The sequence below is a fragment of the Lutjanus erythropterus genome, chromosome 24, assembly GCF_056507025.1.
Source record: "Lutjanus erythropterus isolate fLutEry1 chromosome 24, fLutEry1.hap2, whole genome shotgun sequence".
NCBI lineage: Eukaryota > Metazoa > Chordata > Actinopteri > Lutjaniformes > Lutjanidae > Lutjanus > Lutjanus erythropterus.
The window spans coordinates 17,392,780-17,412,717 of NC_139340.1; the positions used below are offsets into that span (position 1 = coordinate 17,392,780).

Sequence of the window (19,938 nt, forward strand, 5' to 3'; positions counted from 1 at the left end):
TGCATCCCACTTTCACTTTCTCTAATTGTGTGCAAATCTGATGTTTTCACCTCACAGATCACGAAAAGAAGGCGTTAAAACGTGTGACTCATGTAGGCAGATAAATGAGTTTAGTGAATAGAATTAAACAGCCAAATTTGATTCGACTGACAAAATTGGCTGCAGCCCTAAAAACACGACACAATGGAAGAACACAACATTTCTTCTCATATTTCTTTGCAGTGTAACAGAGTGAGAGTTAACCTGTTTATGATGGTTAGTTTAAGTCTTAAAATAACTCAAAACATTAAGAGATTAAAGTGAGGACCACAATGATTTATATTACAAGTTTGTTATAAAATTTAACTGATTAATTCAAATGCAACTGACAACTAATTTTAGCACAGCTACAACAGGCAGCTGTGACAGTAGTGTTACAGGCTCAGTAGTGGTGGTGGTGTATGTGTGTATGTGTGTGCGACTGACCAGCAGCATGGCCTGCTCACGGAGCAGCTGCTCCTGCAGCATCTCCAGGTGTCTCTGCTCCTCCTCCAGCTGACGCCTGATGTACTCCTGTCAGTCAAAGCAAAACAAGGCAGCCAGTCTCATTAGTGAGCATCCGCAGAGACAAAATCAAGAGAGGAAATACAGCGTTCGGTTTTACATCTGTGTGTCATCTTCACTTCTGATGTGACTTTCCACAGCTCTCATTCAAATAACTCAAGGTCTCAGAGGAGGCGTTTGAGGCAGCAGTACAGCTGAATTTCTCTCACACCAAGCCAAGATAAACTGTAAGAATTCATCTAGTAATTGCAGAGTTGTTTGCTTTTTCAGTTTACAGTGCTAATGTACCATTTCCTTTTCTGTTTTGTTGTTTTTGTTAGAACAGCGCTAAGGCAGATTCTAAATCATCATTAAGCTAACCTTAACATCACAGCCACAGCACAGGTTGACAAACATCACCTCTTTTCACCATGACTAGCAAATTCCACGTCCTGGTGTGAACGGTCAGACGACCACACGGTTGCAGAATTAGTACGCTAGAGCATTTAGCATGTCCTTGCTAATATAAAACATTTTAAAGCTGACCTGTTCACGATCGTTCCTTCTCTTTTCGTCCTCGGCCCGCCGGCGTTCCTCCTCTTCTTTGCGCCGACGATCCATCTCTTCGATACGCCTCTTCTCCTCTTGCTCTCGGCGACGCTGCTCGCGCTCCTGTTGCCTCCTCATCTCCCGTTCACGTCGTTGTTGCTGCAGGGACAGAAGACAAAAAAAAAGTCAAAACTTCCTCAATTTATCTATCGCCTCTCAAAAGCTCTGCGACCCCCAAACCTCCTACCTCCTCCAGCCGTCTCCTCTGCTCCTTCTGTTGCTCAATGCGTTTCTGTCTTTCGGCCAGTAGTTGGCGCTTGTACTCCTCCTGCTCCCGGAGCTGCTGCTCCTGGAGGAGCTGCTGGCGTCGGAGCGCCTCTGATCGCTCCTTGTTCTCCTGCTGCAGGCGGATGAAGTCTCGGCGCAGGGTTGACTCACCTGGCACGTTAACAATGGAGCTGGAGGACAGGAGGAAACAGGACAGAGTGGTTAGATTAGAGATGCTGGGTTGCTTTCCAATAAACAGGTACACCTGATTTTAGCAGGTGTTGTCACTACTAAACCATACCTGGGCTCTCCCTCCTGCTCTGGAGGATCCTCTTCCTCCTCCTCACTGCCGCTGTACTCGTACTCTGTCTCATCTGCACAGAACAAAATGCCCAAATGAACAGACTGGGGACAAAGTGAACTGGGATGAGTGTGTCCCTTCACTTTCTTTGCTCAATCCATCTCAAAAAGAGAGCCATTTTAAAAGTTAAACCAACTCCAGTCTAAGTTTAAAGTAAATGGTTTAAAATTCTGCTGCAAGACAAGTTCGGTGCAAGTTAGACCATGATGTCATGTTGAAAAGTGCATCCTTGTTAGCGTTATGCAGCCTTACAGAAACATACTCACCCTTCTCTCCCCTCTTCTTCTTGGTCCGATCGATGTGGTCTTTGAGCTGAATGCGAACTTGTCTCTCGTTGGGCTGGTCTCGGATGAACGGGTGCTTCAGCAGCTGATCTGTTGGAGGGCGCTGCGTGTAGTTCTTCACCAGACAGCTCTCGATGAAACTAAAAAACTTCTTGGACCTGTGGGGGATCGCAGAGGCCGAGCCGGAGAAAAGGAGAGTCAACGGAGAGAAACAATGCATGACAGAGAGGGTGACATATAAAAAGAGACAGCGGGTGCCAGACAAATACTTCAGCCATGAAAGGATAGAGCGCATCCAGGGATCCTAAGTAAAACGGACGTTTCTGCAAACAAGCTCTGATTCCAAATTACCCATCAGGCTGAGCAACACTCCCTACCTTCATGTCTCTGAAACAACTGAAGGCAGAACAGCCTCTGGTTTCTCTGTGGTAATTGAGCTTTATTCATGTGGACAGGCAGCATTGAACCTTTCGTCACATAAATACCATGAAAACTCATCATCACTGCACCTGCTGCAATTAAAGGGATAGTTCAGATTATTTGAAGTTGGTCAGTGTTTTACCTACAGTAGATGGCGTTCGGCACACCTCCATTTTTGAGAAGCAGCAGCAGAAAGCTAAGCAATGTATCTACTGTGCAGCAAAATGCTAAATGCTAAATTTAGCAACTGAAATTGAGTTTGGTTGGTTTGGACAGAGCTTATATAAGAGAAAAGGCTGCCTGTTGGCAACATAAAGTGGAGAAAATAGCCAAACTATCCCTTTAAAGTGTGCGTTTATGTTACATTCAATTGAATGATTCAAAAATTTAACCATTTAACAAGCTATTATTTAATGCAAGATAGGATCCATACTAAAGTAGAAGTCCAATATGAACTAATTCATCTCAGTTCTAGAGATGGATAAAAAAAAAGTCAGATGCTGGAGTTTTTTCTGCAGCGCTGCAGCGTGTGCCAGGAGAGGCTGAGCCTGCCAGAGCAGGTGTACCACAGATGTTCAGCTCAGCAGCAAAGCACAGAGGAAAGGCCAAGCTCTGATTCAAGCCTCTGTAGCTGCCTGGTCTGATGTCAAGAGATAAAATCAAAACGCACGAGAGTACACAGAAAGAGGCCAAAGAGGAAATCTATACATAAAATCTATTATAAAAACCTCATGCATCAGGATTTATTAGGTTGCAAAGAGGATTGGAAAGGATGTAAATGCTATCACGTCCTCTGTGGGTGGTACTTACCATTTCTTAGACTTGAGTCTGGGAGGGGGGTTTCTTGGAATGAGGAAGAGCGCACGCATCGGGTGCATGTCACAAAGCGCTGGAAGAAGACGGACACATACAGAACATCAGCAAAAATTCACTGAACCGACAAAAACAGCAATGTTAAGAAAAACTGGCACTCACGTGGTGCTCCTTCAGCCATTTCAATAGCTGTGATACCACAAGACCACAGATCACTCTGCAAGAAAAGACGACGCCCGTTAACCAAAACCACACCGGGTGCACATGTTCAGACACATCAAGGTGCTCGCAGGTACAAAGCACCTGTTTCACACAGTTACATAAAGTCAAGTTGGTGCTCGAGACTACTGCAGAGGCTCTTACTCTGTAATCGTAAGTGGCGTCGGGGTTCTCGTCGCAAGCGATGACCTCGGGGGCCATCCAATAGGGGGTCCCGATGAAGGTGTTTCTCCTCCCCACCGTCCGGTCCAGCTGAGCACTCACGCCAAAGTCGACTAGAGGGAGGAGTGAGAGTGAACGCAGTCAGCAAGGTGTTCTTACACATTAATTCAGGAGAGACCACATCACTGTCATTTTTACAACAGATCAATCAGTTATCATCCTTAAGATTTTCCAAGATTGTCCATGAGGGGATTCAAATGATTCATCTTAAGAAGCCTTGATTTTGCCTTTGTTTCTTCTTCTTGAAAAGGAAAATCAGATTTTTGCTTTTGTAGGAGTTTTTAACATTGATTCGTGTAGGAGAATAAACTATTTTACTTCACATTAGCAGTCACATGAAATTACCTCCACCAAGAAGATTATGTTTTCTCCTCGATTATGTTTTTATTTTGTCAGCAGCATTATGCAAAAACTACTGGCTTGATTTTCTTAACACTTGGGGCAGAGGTGTAACGTGGGCCAAGAAAGAACTCATTAAAATCTTGAGCAAAAAAACAAACACCCAAATTATCTTTCACTTCGTTGACACTGCAAGACAGACCGATTGTAACACCGGTGTCTACAGCAACATGAATGGAATTTGTCACGTGAACAAACTTGTCTTAAAGTGCATGATGTGCCACAACTGAACATAAGCCAACTCAATCATCACTAACACAGCAGGTATGTAAAAAATAAGAAATGTCTAAATTAACCTGTTTTTTTCTAAATTGATGTCCTGTTTAAATGTAAGCAGATATACATAGTGGTTAACTAGCAGATTTGCACATCATAAAAGATGATACTCTTTGCTTTGTCAAAGGTCTATGATTGTTCTTTCATGGAAACAGACTAAAGGCACCTACAGACTGCGATGATAACAGCAAACATTGCATGATTGACAATCTGTGTCAGACTGGACAAAATCAATTTTGAAGCATTTCAGTCGTCCACTGAATCACAATGCTATCATGGAAATGGAAAATAAACGCTTGTAAACAACCGCTGCTGTCCATTTGTACCGCTCTCATATTTTGACAATGTAGTAAAACAATTTTTTGACACTCCTGATCTTCGGTCAGCTCCTTCCCATGAGTAATTATATTACACAAACGCACAATTTTCTGACAACAGGTTTTGGTCACATTGGAGATTCCCACATTTGTCTATCAGTCCTTTCTTTTCTCACAGCCTTTTTTTGACACTTGAATTTTATTAGTTGGATTTTTGGGGAAAAAACAACAATACAGCCCAACAAACAAAAGTTGCCAGGCACTGTATCACCCATAGGTTTCAATCTAACAGACATATATTATGAAATATGAACAGAGCAGGGTTTAATTTATGTCTCCTCATGAATATGTAGAATAACTCAAGATTTGATGCAAAGTTTTCAGGGGCTTTATATCAGCCTGCACAGGACTTGTCTCACACTACAATCTCAGGCCACTGAGATGACCAAATTTTTCACCAGGTTCTCTCAAGACATTAAATTTGATTTAGGGCAGCGTAAACTGTCAATAGATCCTCAGCAGCAAGACAACTGCTGACGCTGATCTGAGAAAAAGTCAGCAAACGCATGAAAAACCTGCACCGACACTCACCGAGTTTGACTTCAGCGTTCTCAGTCAGCAGGACGTTCTGGCCTTTGATGTCACGGTGGATGACGTGGTGGGCGTGCAGGTGGGCGAGACCCTGAGACGGAGGAGGAGGAGAAAGAAAGACAGAGGACATGAGAGACTGTGGGAGAGGAGGCGAGGCGAGGCGAGGCGGGAGGAGAAAAGGAGAGGGAGCTCACCCTGAGGATCTCTCTGGAGATGTAGGCAATCCAGTCTTCCTTCAGCTGGTTTCCTTTGGTGTTCTTCACCAGGTCTGTGATGGAACCGGCTCCACAGAACTCCATCACCAACTAGAAAAAACACACAGGTACTCATCAACAGATCCATCAATTCTATCTAAGGAAACAAAAATAAAGATCTGAAATTACTGATTTTGCCACTGGAGTTTGGTTGAGCAACATAAAGTGATTTTTGGCTCAAATAATGCCAGTTTATTGTCACAAAAGTCTGTCTGGCTGCAAGATATATATCAAGATAGAGATCCTACACGCTATTAATTTTTTAAATTACTAAAATACATTTTGCTGCACACACTGCTGTCATTACATTGCTGAGCTTCTGTGAAGGTACTTGCATTGACCGGCTATGGTGAAGTGCCTCATACAACCCCACCTCAAAAAATGCAAACTATCCTTTTAGAATGACTGAGAAATTAAATTGGGTGGAAGGAATAATCACGGCAGCTACATATTTTCTTACTCAACCTTAATTTCTTGAATGGATTTGAGGACTTACCCATAGCTGGTCATCGTGTCCCGGGGGGCTCTTCTTAATGAAAGCACCATAGTAGGTGGCTATGTTTCTGTGGTGGGAATACTTCTTCAGCATATTGATCTCAAGTTTAATTTCCTCCTCTTCATCCTGGACGAAAACACAAACGCACATATGTTACAAAACAAGGTGCAAAAAGACAAGTGGGCGTTTGTCCTTCAACTGGAAAAATACTACAGTCATCGCTGCGTGGGCATCGGCCTTTAATCATCATCTGGCCTTGAGTGATGTTTCATTTCAGATCAAAATCAATTCACTTCCATACTTGGGGTCATAGCAAGTGTCAAACTATGTGACAACGCCCTGGTGTTGTTTCACTGCAGCCCGGCCAGGCCTCATTGCGTCTAGGACTCAAGCTTTACAACAATGCAGCAGGAGTCGTCCATCTATGATTCCTTTGTTTAGAGATTAATGATGCATGAGTGAGTCTCATTGTGACTTGATGTGTACAGTAGCCATTATCGCTAATCTCTTACATAACAAAAAAACTACATATACATTAGATCGATGGCAAATCCCCCACAGATATACATTAGTGTCAGGCTCACATTATCCTGAGCAGAGTGGTTGAAAGCTGAGAGGAAAGCAGTGACACTTTATTGTAAACATCATTAATGAATGGTCATTTAATGGTCAAATTTAACACGTGCCTGCTGTAAATTGTCCTGATGCTGCACTGCCCTCACAGTCGAGTTCTGCCTTTTTCGTTCAGTCAACATCACATCGCTAACTAAAATTTAGCAAATCGATCTTTGACATTTCTGAGTCGATGCAGAATCTTCCACATTTGCATCACGATGCATCTAAGAATCTAATCTTTTCCCCACATCCCCGGGTTAGAGCTTCAAAAACAGGCACAAAAACTACTTTGGTAGGTTTAGGAAAGATCGTAAGATCACGTACACGTACTAACTTTTAATCATTTACAAAGTTTTAAAAATATCTGGCCCATTTTTCTATGTAATGATTACTTTAAGATTACAAATACAGTATGTCAAATTTTATGTCATCATCTCATCAGCCAACATAAAATGTAAGCTACATGGTCACTGAAACACAAGGTTCAACGTGGGACAGAGGCAATAATTAATTTCCAAAACCATCATCGTAAGGGCCTGATTAGCAGCTATGATACAATATCTAATTTATAAAATAATTATTTTATAGTACGCAAACTTATGACAAATTATAGCATTACTAATAATTAGGATCACTTAAGGAAAGGGTGGTAATGGAGGCCTTTAAAAATGAAACCTAAAACCAGACATGATAATCGCATAAAGACCCTGCAGACAAATAGCAGAAAGCAACAGAGAAATCAGTGGGTTCATCCAAAGTTTAAAGAAGCTAAATCAACTGCCAGATGTATCTTCAATTGCAGCGTTTAGTCTCTGTTGAAACTGGCCTTCAGAGGAACGGAGAGAAGCAAACCTGTCCAGTATCACATCTTGATAAAAAGGTCACAGCTAGCTGCGGTGCTAACTCCCTGCGTGCGCCCAATAGCGACTTGACAATGATTAACAGTGACACACTAATTGAACACATGCAGGGATCGGCCCGCGAGTGGTGTGCTTCATGGTTAGGCGACCTCTCCTATAGAACGTACAGTGGGAGGAGGGGGACAGAGCCTAAAGGTGGGGGTGGTCGCACGGCACTGTCTCTGCAGAACACAATGTGTCCGGTTAAAATCGTTATATTTACTGTTTATTTATGTCATTTATCAGCAGGATGCACGACAGTAACATGTAGTGAAGTGAAGAGGAAGGTGATACTATGAGTGCACACTACTACACTCAGCTGTGTGTGCATCACCTACAGCAAAATGGCAGTTGGCTGTCTATGCAGGCGGCCATACTGCTGCTGCATGACTCGTTTGAGTTGACGTAAGCCTTTCTGTTGTGTGCACCCCCCCCCCAACCCCCGTCATCCTCCTCCTCCTCCCCCATCCACCCCCTCTCTGCTGTGCAGCTGTTGGATTATCACACTCCCCGACAGTGAAAGCCTCGCTGCCACAAGTCAGGTGGTGAGGTGAGGGAGAGACGGACACACTGTGTGCGAGAGAGGAAGAGAGAATAACAGAGAGAAGAAGAAAGAGGAGGAGGAGGAGTGGAGATTTGTCAAGTGACAGCGCCTGAGGATATGAGGGAAAACAATACACACAGTTATTAGTAATCTGTGATTGTCAAGAAGCAGCTACACGACAACAAAGCCACTATGCAGTCAAGTCTGTACCAGCGGATTGAAGATGCTTTCATATTTATCAAAACGGAGCCAAAGTAGAATCCATTTTTAGCTTTGGGGCCGTATAGCGGTAGAGGAGGAGCGGAGGAGCGTTTGGATTTGGGAATGTGGAGCAGGGATGAGAATGTGGGTCAGAGTGACACTGGACAGGCCAGCGTGCCTGTGGATGAGCTCTGCAGCCAGGACAGAGGGAGGGAGTGCATCACGGCCTCACGAAGACCACAGTGACGGCGATCAGAAGATGCAAAAAGACACACGGGTGTGAGAAAGATAGTGAGGAAGTCACACTGAACTTTTATCACGGTTTTAAAATAACTTTAGATATCAATTTGTGTGATATCTGTAAGAAAGTCTATCTATCCAGGTGCTTCCTTTTAATGTGGGACCACAACTTTTTCTTAATAGTTATTTGTAATTATTTTATGTTTAAGTAAAGAATATTGGCTGATATATCAATATCTGAGGTTTTTTTTGATCCCTAATGTCAGTATAAACTGAAAAAAAATCCGATATTCGGTTTAATATGATAATAAACTGAGGAAAGAGGGAAATCTCCACATTTGAGAGGCTGAAAACAGCATTTGCTACCATTTTTACATGAAAAATTATTCTAATGGCTTTTATTATCAACAGAGAAGCTGGCAATTATTTTTCCGTCAATCAACGAATCCTTGCAGCTCAACATATCCTCACATCAAACTGTGTCATAATCCACATACACCAAATGCAAAATTGAGACTGTAATTGATTAGCATGGTGTTAAATGAAAAATTAATCACAGTCACACTGACTTAAAAAAAGAAAATCACTGAGAAGCATACCTGAGAGGCTTGGGTATTTTTTAATATATCTATGGGCCGACCAGGAAGTCTGCTTTATCAGTTTAATGGTGACAGACAACACACAGTGAATCATGCAGTGGCATGCAGGTAATAAACATCTGAATGATAACAGGACATTTGCCACAGCACAAGCTAGTGTTAAAGGCACACACCCAAAATTAGACTAGAGCTGCAACAGATAAATAATCACCAACTATTAATCAATTAATCGTTTAAGTAATTATTCATGCATTTTCAGCCTCTCAAATATGGATTTATATCATATAAAACTGAATATCTCTGGGTTTTGAACTGACAAAAGAAGACACTGAAAAACTTTGGAGGTTGAGAAACTGGGATGGAATTAATCCAAAATATTGAATACAACTGTCAGCTGCAGTAATATATTAAACAGTGTTATGTGCTGTACTGAATGAGACTAGGCTCTGCAGGAGGTGCTGTGAAGATGCGCGCGTGTGACCAAAGACAGGAAACAAACGTCAAGTGTGTGAGGTTTTCTGCGTCAACGCATCCTGACACAGATTCTACAAGTCTCTGAAAATCTTCAGCCTAATTTCTGTATACATACTATTTTCACCGATCTAATAAGTGAGCCTTTGTGCTACATATAAAAGAATCTGCATTAGTTATGTTTCTAAACCTGTTTGTTCACCTTTTTCCTTCAATTTGACACCCTAAAGAATAAATAAGGGGCTATTTCAACATATGGTAAAACAGGTTTAGCTTCAGTCAGGACCTGCTACATATGACAAATGATTTCCGTTAAATAGGAGCGTTGTTGTTCATGTTACTATGTGCCTAGAAGGCACACCTACAGCGATGTCCTGTCGCACAGAACAGGAAACGGTTGGGTAACACTCGACCTATTGGTTACACATGATAACAAATCAGACATGTGTGTCGGTCTGACTCATCATGACGAAGGCTTATGTGAGGAGTGGCAGCAGGCAAGTCGGGGCAGACGGCTTTCTGCCTCCTCGGGGTCACGCTGATCACAGTGCCTGTGTGTGCAGAGAAAATGTGCCACTCAATACTGGTAAATGTGTCCTTGTGCGGGGAGTGACGCATGGGTGAAATTTAGCCGATGACTTTAGACTTCGCTCCCCCAGGGAAGATGATGAACCAGAACTCACCAGTGAAGGCCTGTTACTGGTGCGTGCACGGTTCCACCCATATTCCTCCATCATTATTCTGGCCGTGTGGGTGGCTGGCTGGCCCGGCTGGCCTTCGCTGCCACTCTGAAACCTTCTGCTTTGTGTTTCTGCATATGCGAGATGTGTGGTTGTGTTGTGCGTTCTCTCATCTGCAGACGGGACCTCCCACAGCTGAGGGCAGCCCGCCGGCCGCTAAATGACGCACTTCACTCAATAAGCATCCTGTTGCTTCTACCCCTACCCTGCTGTTTATTATGGGGAGGGGGGGGGGGGGGGGTGTCATTACAGAGCACGGTATTTTCTCCTCTGTAAGCTCCAAAACATTTAGACGTCAGATCTATTGGAATGTCTGCTTATTTTAATATTAACCAGACAAAGAGCACAGACTCAAATAGATCAAAGAATAATGTTCTCAAGCTGATATGCTTCACTTTTTTCTGTACACAAACCACAGCTTCGAAAGTAATGGTGTCGAAAAAGCAATCCTAACAAACAAGAGCCATTTTTGCTTTTATTTAGTTTCACAGTGGACTCACATTTTTATTGAAGGTACTTCAAAGATCACTGACAAATTACAAGCAGCCAATAATTTGTCAGATTTTTAGAGGATGATGCCATATGCATTCATTTCTGAGGTTTTCAAGAGGAAACTTAGCCATTAGCAAAAAGCGGTTGCAGGGAGCGCTGATGCCGTCCCCTCCTTCCACCTATAGGGGGTTTATATGAAGCAACATTATCTAGCAAACCCTTCGTCAGGTCATGAGCGATGAAAAAAGAAAAACTTTTCATTTTCTATCAAGCCATAAAGAAAGTTTCACTGAATCCGTTGCACAGCGTCTGCTGCACACGCTTACATTGTGCTTTCAAGCTGAAACAATACTGATTGTTTTGCCTCACCTCTGTGACGTCCATGACTTTGATGGCAGCCAGCTGTCCAGTCTTGACATGACGTCCCTGTGAAGACACAAAACAGAGATGAATGAGGGTCCACACACCACTTGGAAAACTTTCAGTACTCTTATTAACTGTCAGCAGGGTGATAATTAATGAACTGAAGAGATGTGTGCACATCATCTGCATGGTGTCGCCATGATGAATCTAACCCCAGAGACTGGCCATCAATACATCATCTGGATGTTAAATGATTAATCAATTTTCTCGTAAAAACGCCAGATGATTAGAAGACAACACACACACACCGCCTGCTTGGTTTCTTCTGCGGTGCAAGGAATCAAGTGCCCCCCTGAAAATCCAATAAAAAAAGTCAATTCCTGCACACACTTATCACCTCTGCATGTGATTCAGTGTGTAGGATTTGTCTTTTTTCTTCTGAGCTAATAAAAATGCCAGACATGAGGTGTTTTCAGCTTCTAAAATGTTAAGATTTGCTTCTTCTCTTCGTTTGAAGTCACTGCGCACTGGAAATCTTTGGGTTTTGGACTGCCGGTTGAACAAAAAAAAATTGGAGTTGTCAGCTTGGGCTCTGGGAAATCGTGATGGATATTTTTTACAATTTTTTAGAGACAAAACATTCAATTAATCAAGAAAACAATTGACAGATTAACTGCTAATGAACATAATTGTTAGCTGCAGCCCTAATTGTATTAATGAGGGATAATTAGGCATGAATAATGAATCTGAATAAATTCAGATTATAAATTCACATCAAAACATCAGCTGAAACCAGTTGTTTTATTGTTCCAATTATCTGTATCCCACATGATAAGTGAGCCTCCTATATACAGTGCATACCACAGATGAGCATATAATTCCCAAGCTATACAGTCCCAACATTCCCAGACTCCTCTGCTCTCCTAACACCCTACTGCCACTCCTTACATAAACAAAGGACAGAAATAGAGGCCTCTATACAAGCCCTCCCACCCTCCCAACCCTCTGCCCTGAGAGGAGATAAAACATGGGACATATTTGGGAGCTGGGTACGGTCTGGGTATTCCCCTCCTGACTCTCCGGGACAACACTGCAGTGACGCTGCTGCTGAGTCTCTGCTGGTCACTGCAGCAACTCCATCAGGGACACATACATCAATACACGGCTGCAGGAGGAAGGCGCACATAAATGCACAGTCACAGCGGCTCAGACACACATACAAGACACACACCCCCGCCACCGCCAACACCATCATCTTAGCCAGTGCATTCCATAGTCAATTGAAACTGTATGGATTATGACAATAAAAGCCACGCAGGCTTAGGGGCCCTGTGTGTTCGCTGGGCAGGAGAGGGGGATGACAGGGACACTTTACAATGCCTTTAATCCTCTCCACTTTGATCCCAGGGGTCGCCACTACAAAAACAACACCGAGGCCGACATTATGGCTGACTGTCAGCTCCCCCGTCCGCTAGCTGCTCGAGCTGATGCAGCCCAACTGGGGTCACTGGTCACAGGTGTCACCAAGAGGAACTGAGTCGTTAACCTCACCCCTATGGCTTAAGTGCACTTAGACTGTATGGCTTGGTCTGGTATGAACATTAGCTTGTTGTTGCTAATGTCAGCAAATGCTGCTCTAAAACAGACATGGCTGACTTTATTTTCTGACTTTCTGTCCATAGAAATGCTAACCGGCTTTTAATTCTAGATGGAAGTGTTGAGTTTAAAAATAAAACAGCATTTTTAAAATATTTTAAAGATATGGACATTGAAACTGTAGAGGGATGTGAGATCCACAACAGATCAACACACAAAATCTCTAGATGATGCTCTGCTGCAGGCTGTGCAGTGCGTCTCAAAGGTGAATATTTGCTGGTTTTTACAGATTAATTGAATACGTTTGAGTTTTGGCAGACCAATAATGAAAAAAGGTTACCTGCAGTCCTATTTCATTAGTAATAACTAAGTATTTCTTAGTCAGGCAACACTAACAGCTTCTTAGACAGCTTATCAACAATGATGTGTATCCACGTCAAAAAGAGGAGTGTCTAATTGTTGAGAAAGGATTACACACTGTAAGCATGTTACTGCATGAATCACCATTTTGTTTGTATCCTAAACAGAGTCAACACTGACTCACTTCCACCACGATTTCTCTTTTTTATTATGATCGGAATCAATGCAGGTGTAAACGCTGCACCTGTACAGGTTAAACCGTCCTCATCTTCAAAATGAAGAATCAAGACGCCAACAGTGTCTCTGTTCTCCGGCAACCCTCCTCTAATCAGCGCTCCAGCTCACTCTGACGTGAACACTTTGTTGAGACAAAGCTTGCTTTGATCCGAGGATGTAGTCACAGAGAGGCCATCCAGATATTTGTGGGATCCAGCTAACTCCTTACTAATCTCTCTTTTTGGCTGTTAATAAACCGAAGCTGTTAATTCTTACAATTCTACGGTTGAAAGTGCCTAGATAAATGTGTGTAAACCTTTGACAGCCTAACACAAATGTCTGTTTACACTGGGTTTATTGCTGATTTATGATCGGTGGCTTGGAATAGATACCAGGAGTTGAAGAATGAGGATATGAACGTGATTCCTTCTCTGTGAGTCTGCAGAATTTATGGCCGTCTAAACCCAAACGTCACTCAGCTTCTGGGTGGAGATAGGGTTATCTAGACCACAAGGTTATTGCATTTTGATACCACAGAACAACTGGGTTACACAACATTAGCACGAGCGATAGGAGGATTACACACAAGTTTCTTGGCGTGCTTTTATCCCTTCACTTCATCCATCCATTGTCAATGGAAATGAGGAAAACACTGAGCAGCTACTTTTGGGTTGACAATGTAATGCACGAGTCATTATAAATTACGTGAATGTTCATAAATTAAACCGATTTTTGGAAAGTTGTGTCTGGGAAAATGACGCTGCCAAGCGCGCTCAATAGATCCTACAAATCTTCTATTAAATAGGTTATTCTGTGAAGGACTGGCAAACAAAATCAGAGGGCGCACCAAAGTCAACAGCAGATTTGGCCGTGTATTCTCAGTGCGACTGTAAGATCAACATTTAAAAAACATTTGAATGCAGATGAGGCCTGTGATTAATGATTACTTTTCGTCATCCATTAATTTGTAGGATATTTTATCGACCCACAAAAAAGAAAAATGGTGGAAAATGCCCATCACTTCATCTTTAAGTTGCTTGTTTTGTCCAACTCACATTTTAAAACCCTTAAAATCACATACGACAAAGAAAGGCAGCTACTTCCCACAACTGAGAGGCTTAAACTAAGTGATGTTTGGTATGTATCATTTATTTAACCAAAGATCAAGTACTTTGACAGCATACCACATGCTGGCCAATAGTGGATTTTTCAGGTCAATATAATACTGATTTTGGGAAGTTTAAATCCAACAATGTGGCACAGAGCAGAACATTTTACAACTGAAAAATAAACTTTGGGACTTTGATCTTTAAAATATATACATATATATGTATATATCTTTGGCATTTCTATACTGCAATTTAAGAGTTAGGCTACTTGTTGGCAATAATAGCATCATTGCTACTTGATTTTTGAGGCTAGATAGATATTTGATAACAAAATATCAATTAATATTAACAAAAATTTAGATTTTTTTTTTAAAAACAAGGATATTCCACCAGGTACTGGCGCATGCTCCTGCCCTGAGTTTCACCATAAATCATCTGCCACTCCTTGGCTTTGGTAGGGAGGAGCTACTTTCTCTTAATTTATTACAGATATTAGTGGCCACTTGCAGCCCTCTGAGCCCTAAATTATGTCCTTCTTCTCAAACACAAGGATATTTAATCACTGAGCATAACAGCATAAAGAGCAAAATCTGCAGGAATCAATGACTTAAGAACTACAAGATCTAACAAACTGAGTTTGTATAAATTCTGTATCACCAGAAACTTTTGCAGCAGCAATTGTGTAGTTAATTTACTTTAATCTAATATAATTAATTCTATGGCAAGAACACTGACAGAGCAGGTATTAGTCAAAGAGATATTATTATCTCAAAAATTTGGCTTTATAATGATATTGAACAGAACAGGAGTAAATCCTCACATTTTGAGAAGCTGGAAAAAGCAAGCGGTCACTGTTTTTTCATAAATGTTCTGACGATTTTCTGACAATAGACTAATCGATAATCAGCTGATCGTTTCACCCCCTGTCCTGTGGTTGGGCCCCCTGTTACACAGACCCTTAAGTTGTAACAGGCACAGGCTGACCACAGGAGGGGCTGCGGTTGGGCCCTGAAGGTCCCCCCTCTTGAATCAGCGAGCTGGGCGTGACCGTGGAGGGGTTATCTGAGGCACTGAGCTATCACTCAGCCCTCCCTGGCCTCCATCTCCACTCCTCCCATCGCAGCTCCTCTTAACCACGGCCAGATGTGCTGCTGGCCTCCCTCCAGCTCAGCACTAAACCACTGACTGACTTATTGCCTTTAGAGCCAGAGACATTAAGTTCAAATCTACCCTAAAACTAAATGCGCTATTCTGTGAGGGCTCAATTAACAACGCTGGGAGAAGAAATCTCACTCAACGCTACAAACTCTAACAGGCTGCTCTGTTAAACTGAGTGCTGACATGAGCCGTTTGTAGAATCTGAACTCTCCCATTAAATGTGCATTATATCCTGAGCATGTATAAAGTAAAACTTTGCCAGTTAAAGCACTTCAGGTGCTGCCACACGTCCACAATGCTTCACATTCACTCCACATGATTTTTAGTGCATGTAAATTCAACACAGTTGCTGGTAGGAAGCCAGTGATTTGTGTTTTAGGGTGGATTTTCACTTAACAGAAGTGAGCAGTAATGCTCAGCAGTATTGTTAGTGGTCTGCCCACAGAGGCAGTGTGGACAAAGGAGGGGAGTACTGTTTCCCATACACTTTTCCACAGGGCTCGTATGCATCCTGAGCCTCTCCCTCCCTGGGTCTTTCACATTAATGTGAGATCAATCACACACTAAACGCTTGCTGGCTTTCTAACCAGGTCAGACCTACTGTTGTTGAGCGACACGCTTTCTAACTGGCCATGTAGGTGCAAAACAAACTGGGTTTCGTGTTATTAGTTCACACAGCGAGGAACGGAGGGAGAGGACGGCTGGGTGCCACGGCTCGGTTCTTCCAAAGGTCACCGGTGAGAGCGTGGCGGTGAAGGGTCAGGAGAAGATCTGAGGTGACATCTGAACTGGCAGAGAAGGTGATGAAAAGGCAGGTCACAACCTCCATCTACCTCGGGAAGCCGATGCAAGACGTATGAACCTACACCTTCCACAGCGGACATCAGAAAGAACGGATCAATCAGCAGTAAGCGGCAGCACATGACATCCAGCCCTGAGCCGTGCCCCACGCCTCTCCGGGCTCTATCACTTTATACTGCTGCTGCATACCAGCACACTGACCCAGTTCTCACACACACACACACACACACACACACACACACACACACACACAGCCTCTGCCCCGCTGCCTCCGCTACAGCACTCCCTGGAGAAGTGAGGATGGAAGTGGCAGAGACAAAGAAAGAAATGAGACTGGACGGAGAATAAGAGGCAGAAAGGGAGTGGAGAGATGAAGAGGGAAGGATGACGACGCAATGAGACCAAATGCACGCAAACCCGAATCAGAGTCTCAAGCAGGAGGCCAGCTGATGTGACTGTACGTCTATTGATCAGAGTGCAGTGGTCGGCTGCTGTGAGGGAGCAAGGAAGCATGGTGGAGTCCTTCCTCAGGAATGAACATGAATTTAAATATTTCAGCAACGCTTTAAGGGTTTAAAAGGCAAAGTCAGCCAGCAGCCAAATGCAGTAAATTATAGCCGTAATTGATAGGTATGTCTGCTTCACTTGCTAGTTTGCAGGTTTTTAGGCAGGGAAAGTGGCTCGTGGGAGTCACACTGTGAGAAAATATCCTCAGCCCTGGTATGATGTCATAAAACTAGAGGATGAGCTGTTGTTTAGGAAATGCTTTTTAACTGTATGTGGCACGGATGGGAGCAAGCTGAGTGGGTCTTAAAGGGATAGTTCAGATCAGTGTATTAGCGGCAGCAGCTGGAGATCAACATGCACCCAGTTTGGAGAAGCAGCAGGATCAGCGGTGTAGGAAGCTGAGAAATGTGCTGCTGTTTCGTTTATGGAGTTTGGTTGGTTTGGAGAAAGCAAGTGGTGAAAATATTATAATAAAGCGTACACTTGTATAGATTTTTTTCCTCGTTTTGGACTGTGGTGTTTCCTGGTTACATGAGAGGATCTATTTGTCCCTGCGCATCAGCACATTAAAACAAGACATTTCTTGAGGAAACGTGGTCACGAAAAGAGAAAAGAGCTGTCAAGTAGAGGCCCTGAAGAAAGACAGGCAAGATACTGTCTCGTCTGCCAGCGCCTTTGTGTCTCATCTCGACACCACTCGGGTAATGAGGTGGCTCAATGAGCTACACACAGACAGTGGCATGAACTCACACTCAGACACACACCGACAGACAGACACAGAGAGTTTTGTTCAGGCAGCGTGGCCAGTCAGGGGACGTTGCGGGTCTTGTGACACCCATTAGGGAGAGGGTCACTGTGGGGAAGATGGATGGGGGACAAAAGAGACGCACACTGTGTCGGCTAGAGAGGCTGCAGAGCGGAGGAGTGTGTGTTTGCGTGTGTGTCCACTTTAACTTGAGCTTGAAATGTTTCACACATGCCTTTCAGCTATTTAAAAAGAGCACAAATGAGTGGACTTGCTCGCCTGTGTGCTAACACAGAAAGAGAGTGTGGAACAATATGGGACCCCGGCCCCTGCTGCAGCCTGGCTGACACATTCAACACCCCCCAATTCTGACCTAAAAGCTCCACAGCCAATCAGAAGCCAGACTCCCAGGACCTTTACCAATGAGCCTTATACAAGAGTCACTCATTAGGAAACCTGCAGCACAACAAATCCAATCCACTGCTCTGCAAGCAGCCACTCATTACTAGTTATATTCACTACTGTTAATTTGACTGACAAATTAGTCAAAGGCCTACATTCCTATGTATTTATGAAGGTGTATTAGGGCCTCAGAGGGAGTAAAATGTTAAGGAAAAACTTCCCAAATCAAAATCATACAGGCACAAGAAAAAACTTGGATTGTCTCTGAGATTAAAGTCATAAATGTCAAAATAAAACTCACCAGTTTATGAGAAGTCAAGATTATAAATTCATAAATTTGCAAGAAAAAAAACCTCAGCCACTTGCCGTGTGTTATAAACACAATGGATGATCTAATCGAATTATACTTTACAAGCAGTGATGAAATACTTGAGGATCAATTAATTTGATCATCTGTCATAATGTGTCCCTCTGTACCACAGATGCACAGTTACCCTGAATGAATTGTGGATTTACATTTGGGGTAAGTACACAATAAAATATATAACTAGGGTTGAATACGCTGAAGCTTCTACAGCTGTCATGGTCTTTTTTTTTGCGAGGAAGGAGACGTTGCACCAGCTACACCGAAAGAGAGTCAAAAGACTGACAAAGAGCGAGAAATGGAGCTCCTCTATGGCGTTTAATTAGTCTCAAACCTCGCGCACATAAAAACTAGGCGCATGAATGTGTTATGAGCAATTTTGAAGTGAAATAGTAATGCAAACACAGGTGTTACCAATGATACTAATCAAGGTTCCATTCCATTCAGGTCAAACAGAATGAGGATGCTGCTATCATACACGGCTCTGCTACACTAAATGGAATGGGATCTTAATTAGTATCATTGTAGCACCTGTGTTTATCCTACTATTTGATATCAATATGGCTGCCATGAAAAGAGTCTTTTGTTCCAACTATAAAAATCTGCCAAATAAAAAAAAAACAGTTGCCAAAAATTTGTCTCTAAATGTTTATTAGCTGATAACATCATTATTAGATTTTTGTTAACTGGTGACCAAGACTGGATTATTAACACTGACGTCTTAATCATCCGATATGAGCGTCAACAAACTGCAGGAAATGTTCCTGCTCTGTTACAGGACCGAAGCAGGATACCCTGCAGGCAGTGGCACAGAGGTCGATGAGGATTAAACTGAAGTCAGACACCACCCCCCACCCCCTCTGTGGTGAGCGAGGCACCTCCAACCTGCAGCATCGTTCACCTGTTTGCAGACTTCCAGCTGTTTTGTAAAACCCACAATCCTCCGTTTCTTAATTTTTGAACAAACACTCGGAGCACCTTGCTGCTGCTTGGATGGCTCATAACCACTGCCCTGAGGTAAGCACCAGTCTCGCCCAGCGCCATATGGCACTGGTGGGCATTTAACAGATTGCACGAGAGGTTCTGCTCCCTCCTCAGCGGCAGCTCCCAGCCCTCGAGCCCGTCAGACATCGCTGGCCCCCCTGAGGACAGAGCTTCTTGTCCTGAGGGCAGGGGCGAGGCTGCCCCTAAGGTTAGAAAAGAAAACAAAGGAAGAGATGGAGGAGGACTGTGCTGCTGAGATATAGAAATAAGGTGCCCTTGTATTAAGCTTGCTGCAGAAAATTGGTCTTTAACATGTGATACCACACAAACCTACTAGAAAAGCCTGTTTTGTGACATGCATAATGCACATAAAAACATTAATCATCTCTCTGTTTGTGCTTTGGTGAGTTTTCAGCCACATGACCTTGCTTTTGATTGCACCAAATACAGCCTCCAGTCAACGCACCACAGATTTTAACCAAAAAACACACATGCGTACACATGCAACATAGGGGCATGATGGGATGAAAATACTGGTGGGC

General features: G+C 43.1%; 1 protein-coding gene and 1 long non-coding RNA gene across 5 annotated transcripts in view; one reads left to right on the top strand and one right to left on the bottom strand.

Annotated features, from left to right (window-relative positions):
- Positions 1-19,938, top strand: part of LOC146304921 (uncharacterized) — a 135,837-nt gene that overhangs the window by 44,621 nt on the left and 71,278 nt on the right. The window lies entirely within an intron of this gene.
- Positions 1-19,938, bottom strand: part of LOC146304922 (mitogen-activated protein kinase kinase kinase kinase 4-like) — a 39,006-nt gene that overhangs the window by 13,544 nt on the left and 5,524 nt on the right. For all 4 annotated transcript variants that reach the window (XM_084713888.1, XM_084713885.1, XM_084713884.1 and 1 more), the window contains exons 3-14: positions 11,161-11,217; positions 5,991-6,116; positions 5,435-5,545; positions 5,241-5,331; positions 3,580-3,710; positions 3,379-3,433; positions 3,214-3,292; positions 1,966-2,141; positions 1,640-1,712; positions 1,319-1,529; positions 1,069-1,230; positions 466-552 (exon numbers count right to left, since the gene is read on the bottom strand). In XM_084713888.1, coding sequence (XP_084570014.1) covers positions 466-552; positions 1,069-1,230; positions 1,319-1,529; positions 1,640-1,712; positions 1,966-2,141; positions 3,214-3,292; positions 3,379-3,433; positions 3,580-3,710; positions 5,241-5,331; positions 5,435-5,545; positions 5,991-6,116; positions 11,161-11,217 — 1,359 coding nt within the window. The remainder of the gene's footprint in view (positions 1-465; positions 553-1,068; positions 1,231-1,318; positions 1,530-1,639; positions 1,713-1,965; positions 2,142-3,213; positions 3,293-3,378; positions 3,434-3,579; positions 3,711-5,240; positions 5,332-5,434; positions 5,546-5,990; positions 6,117-11,160; positions 11,218-19,938) is intronic.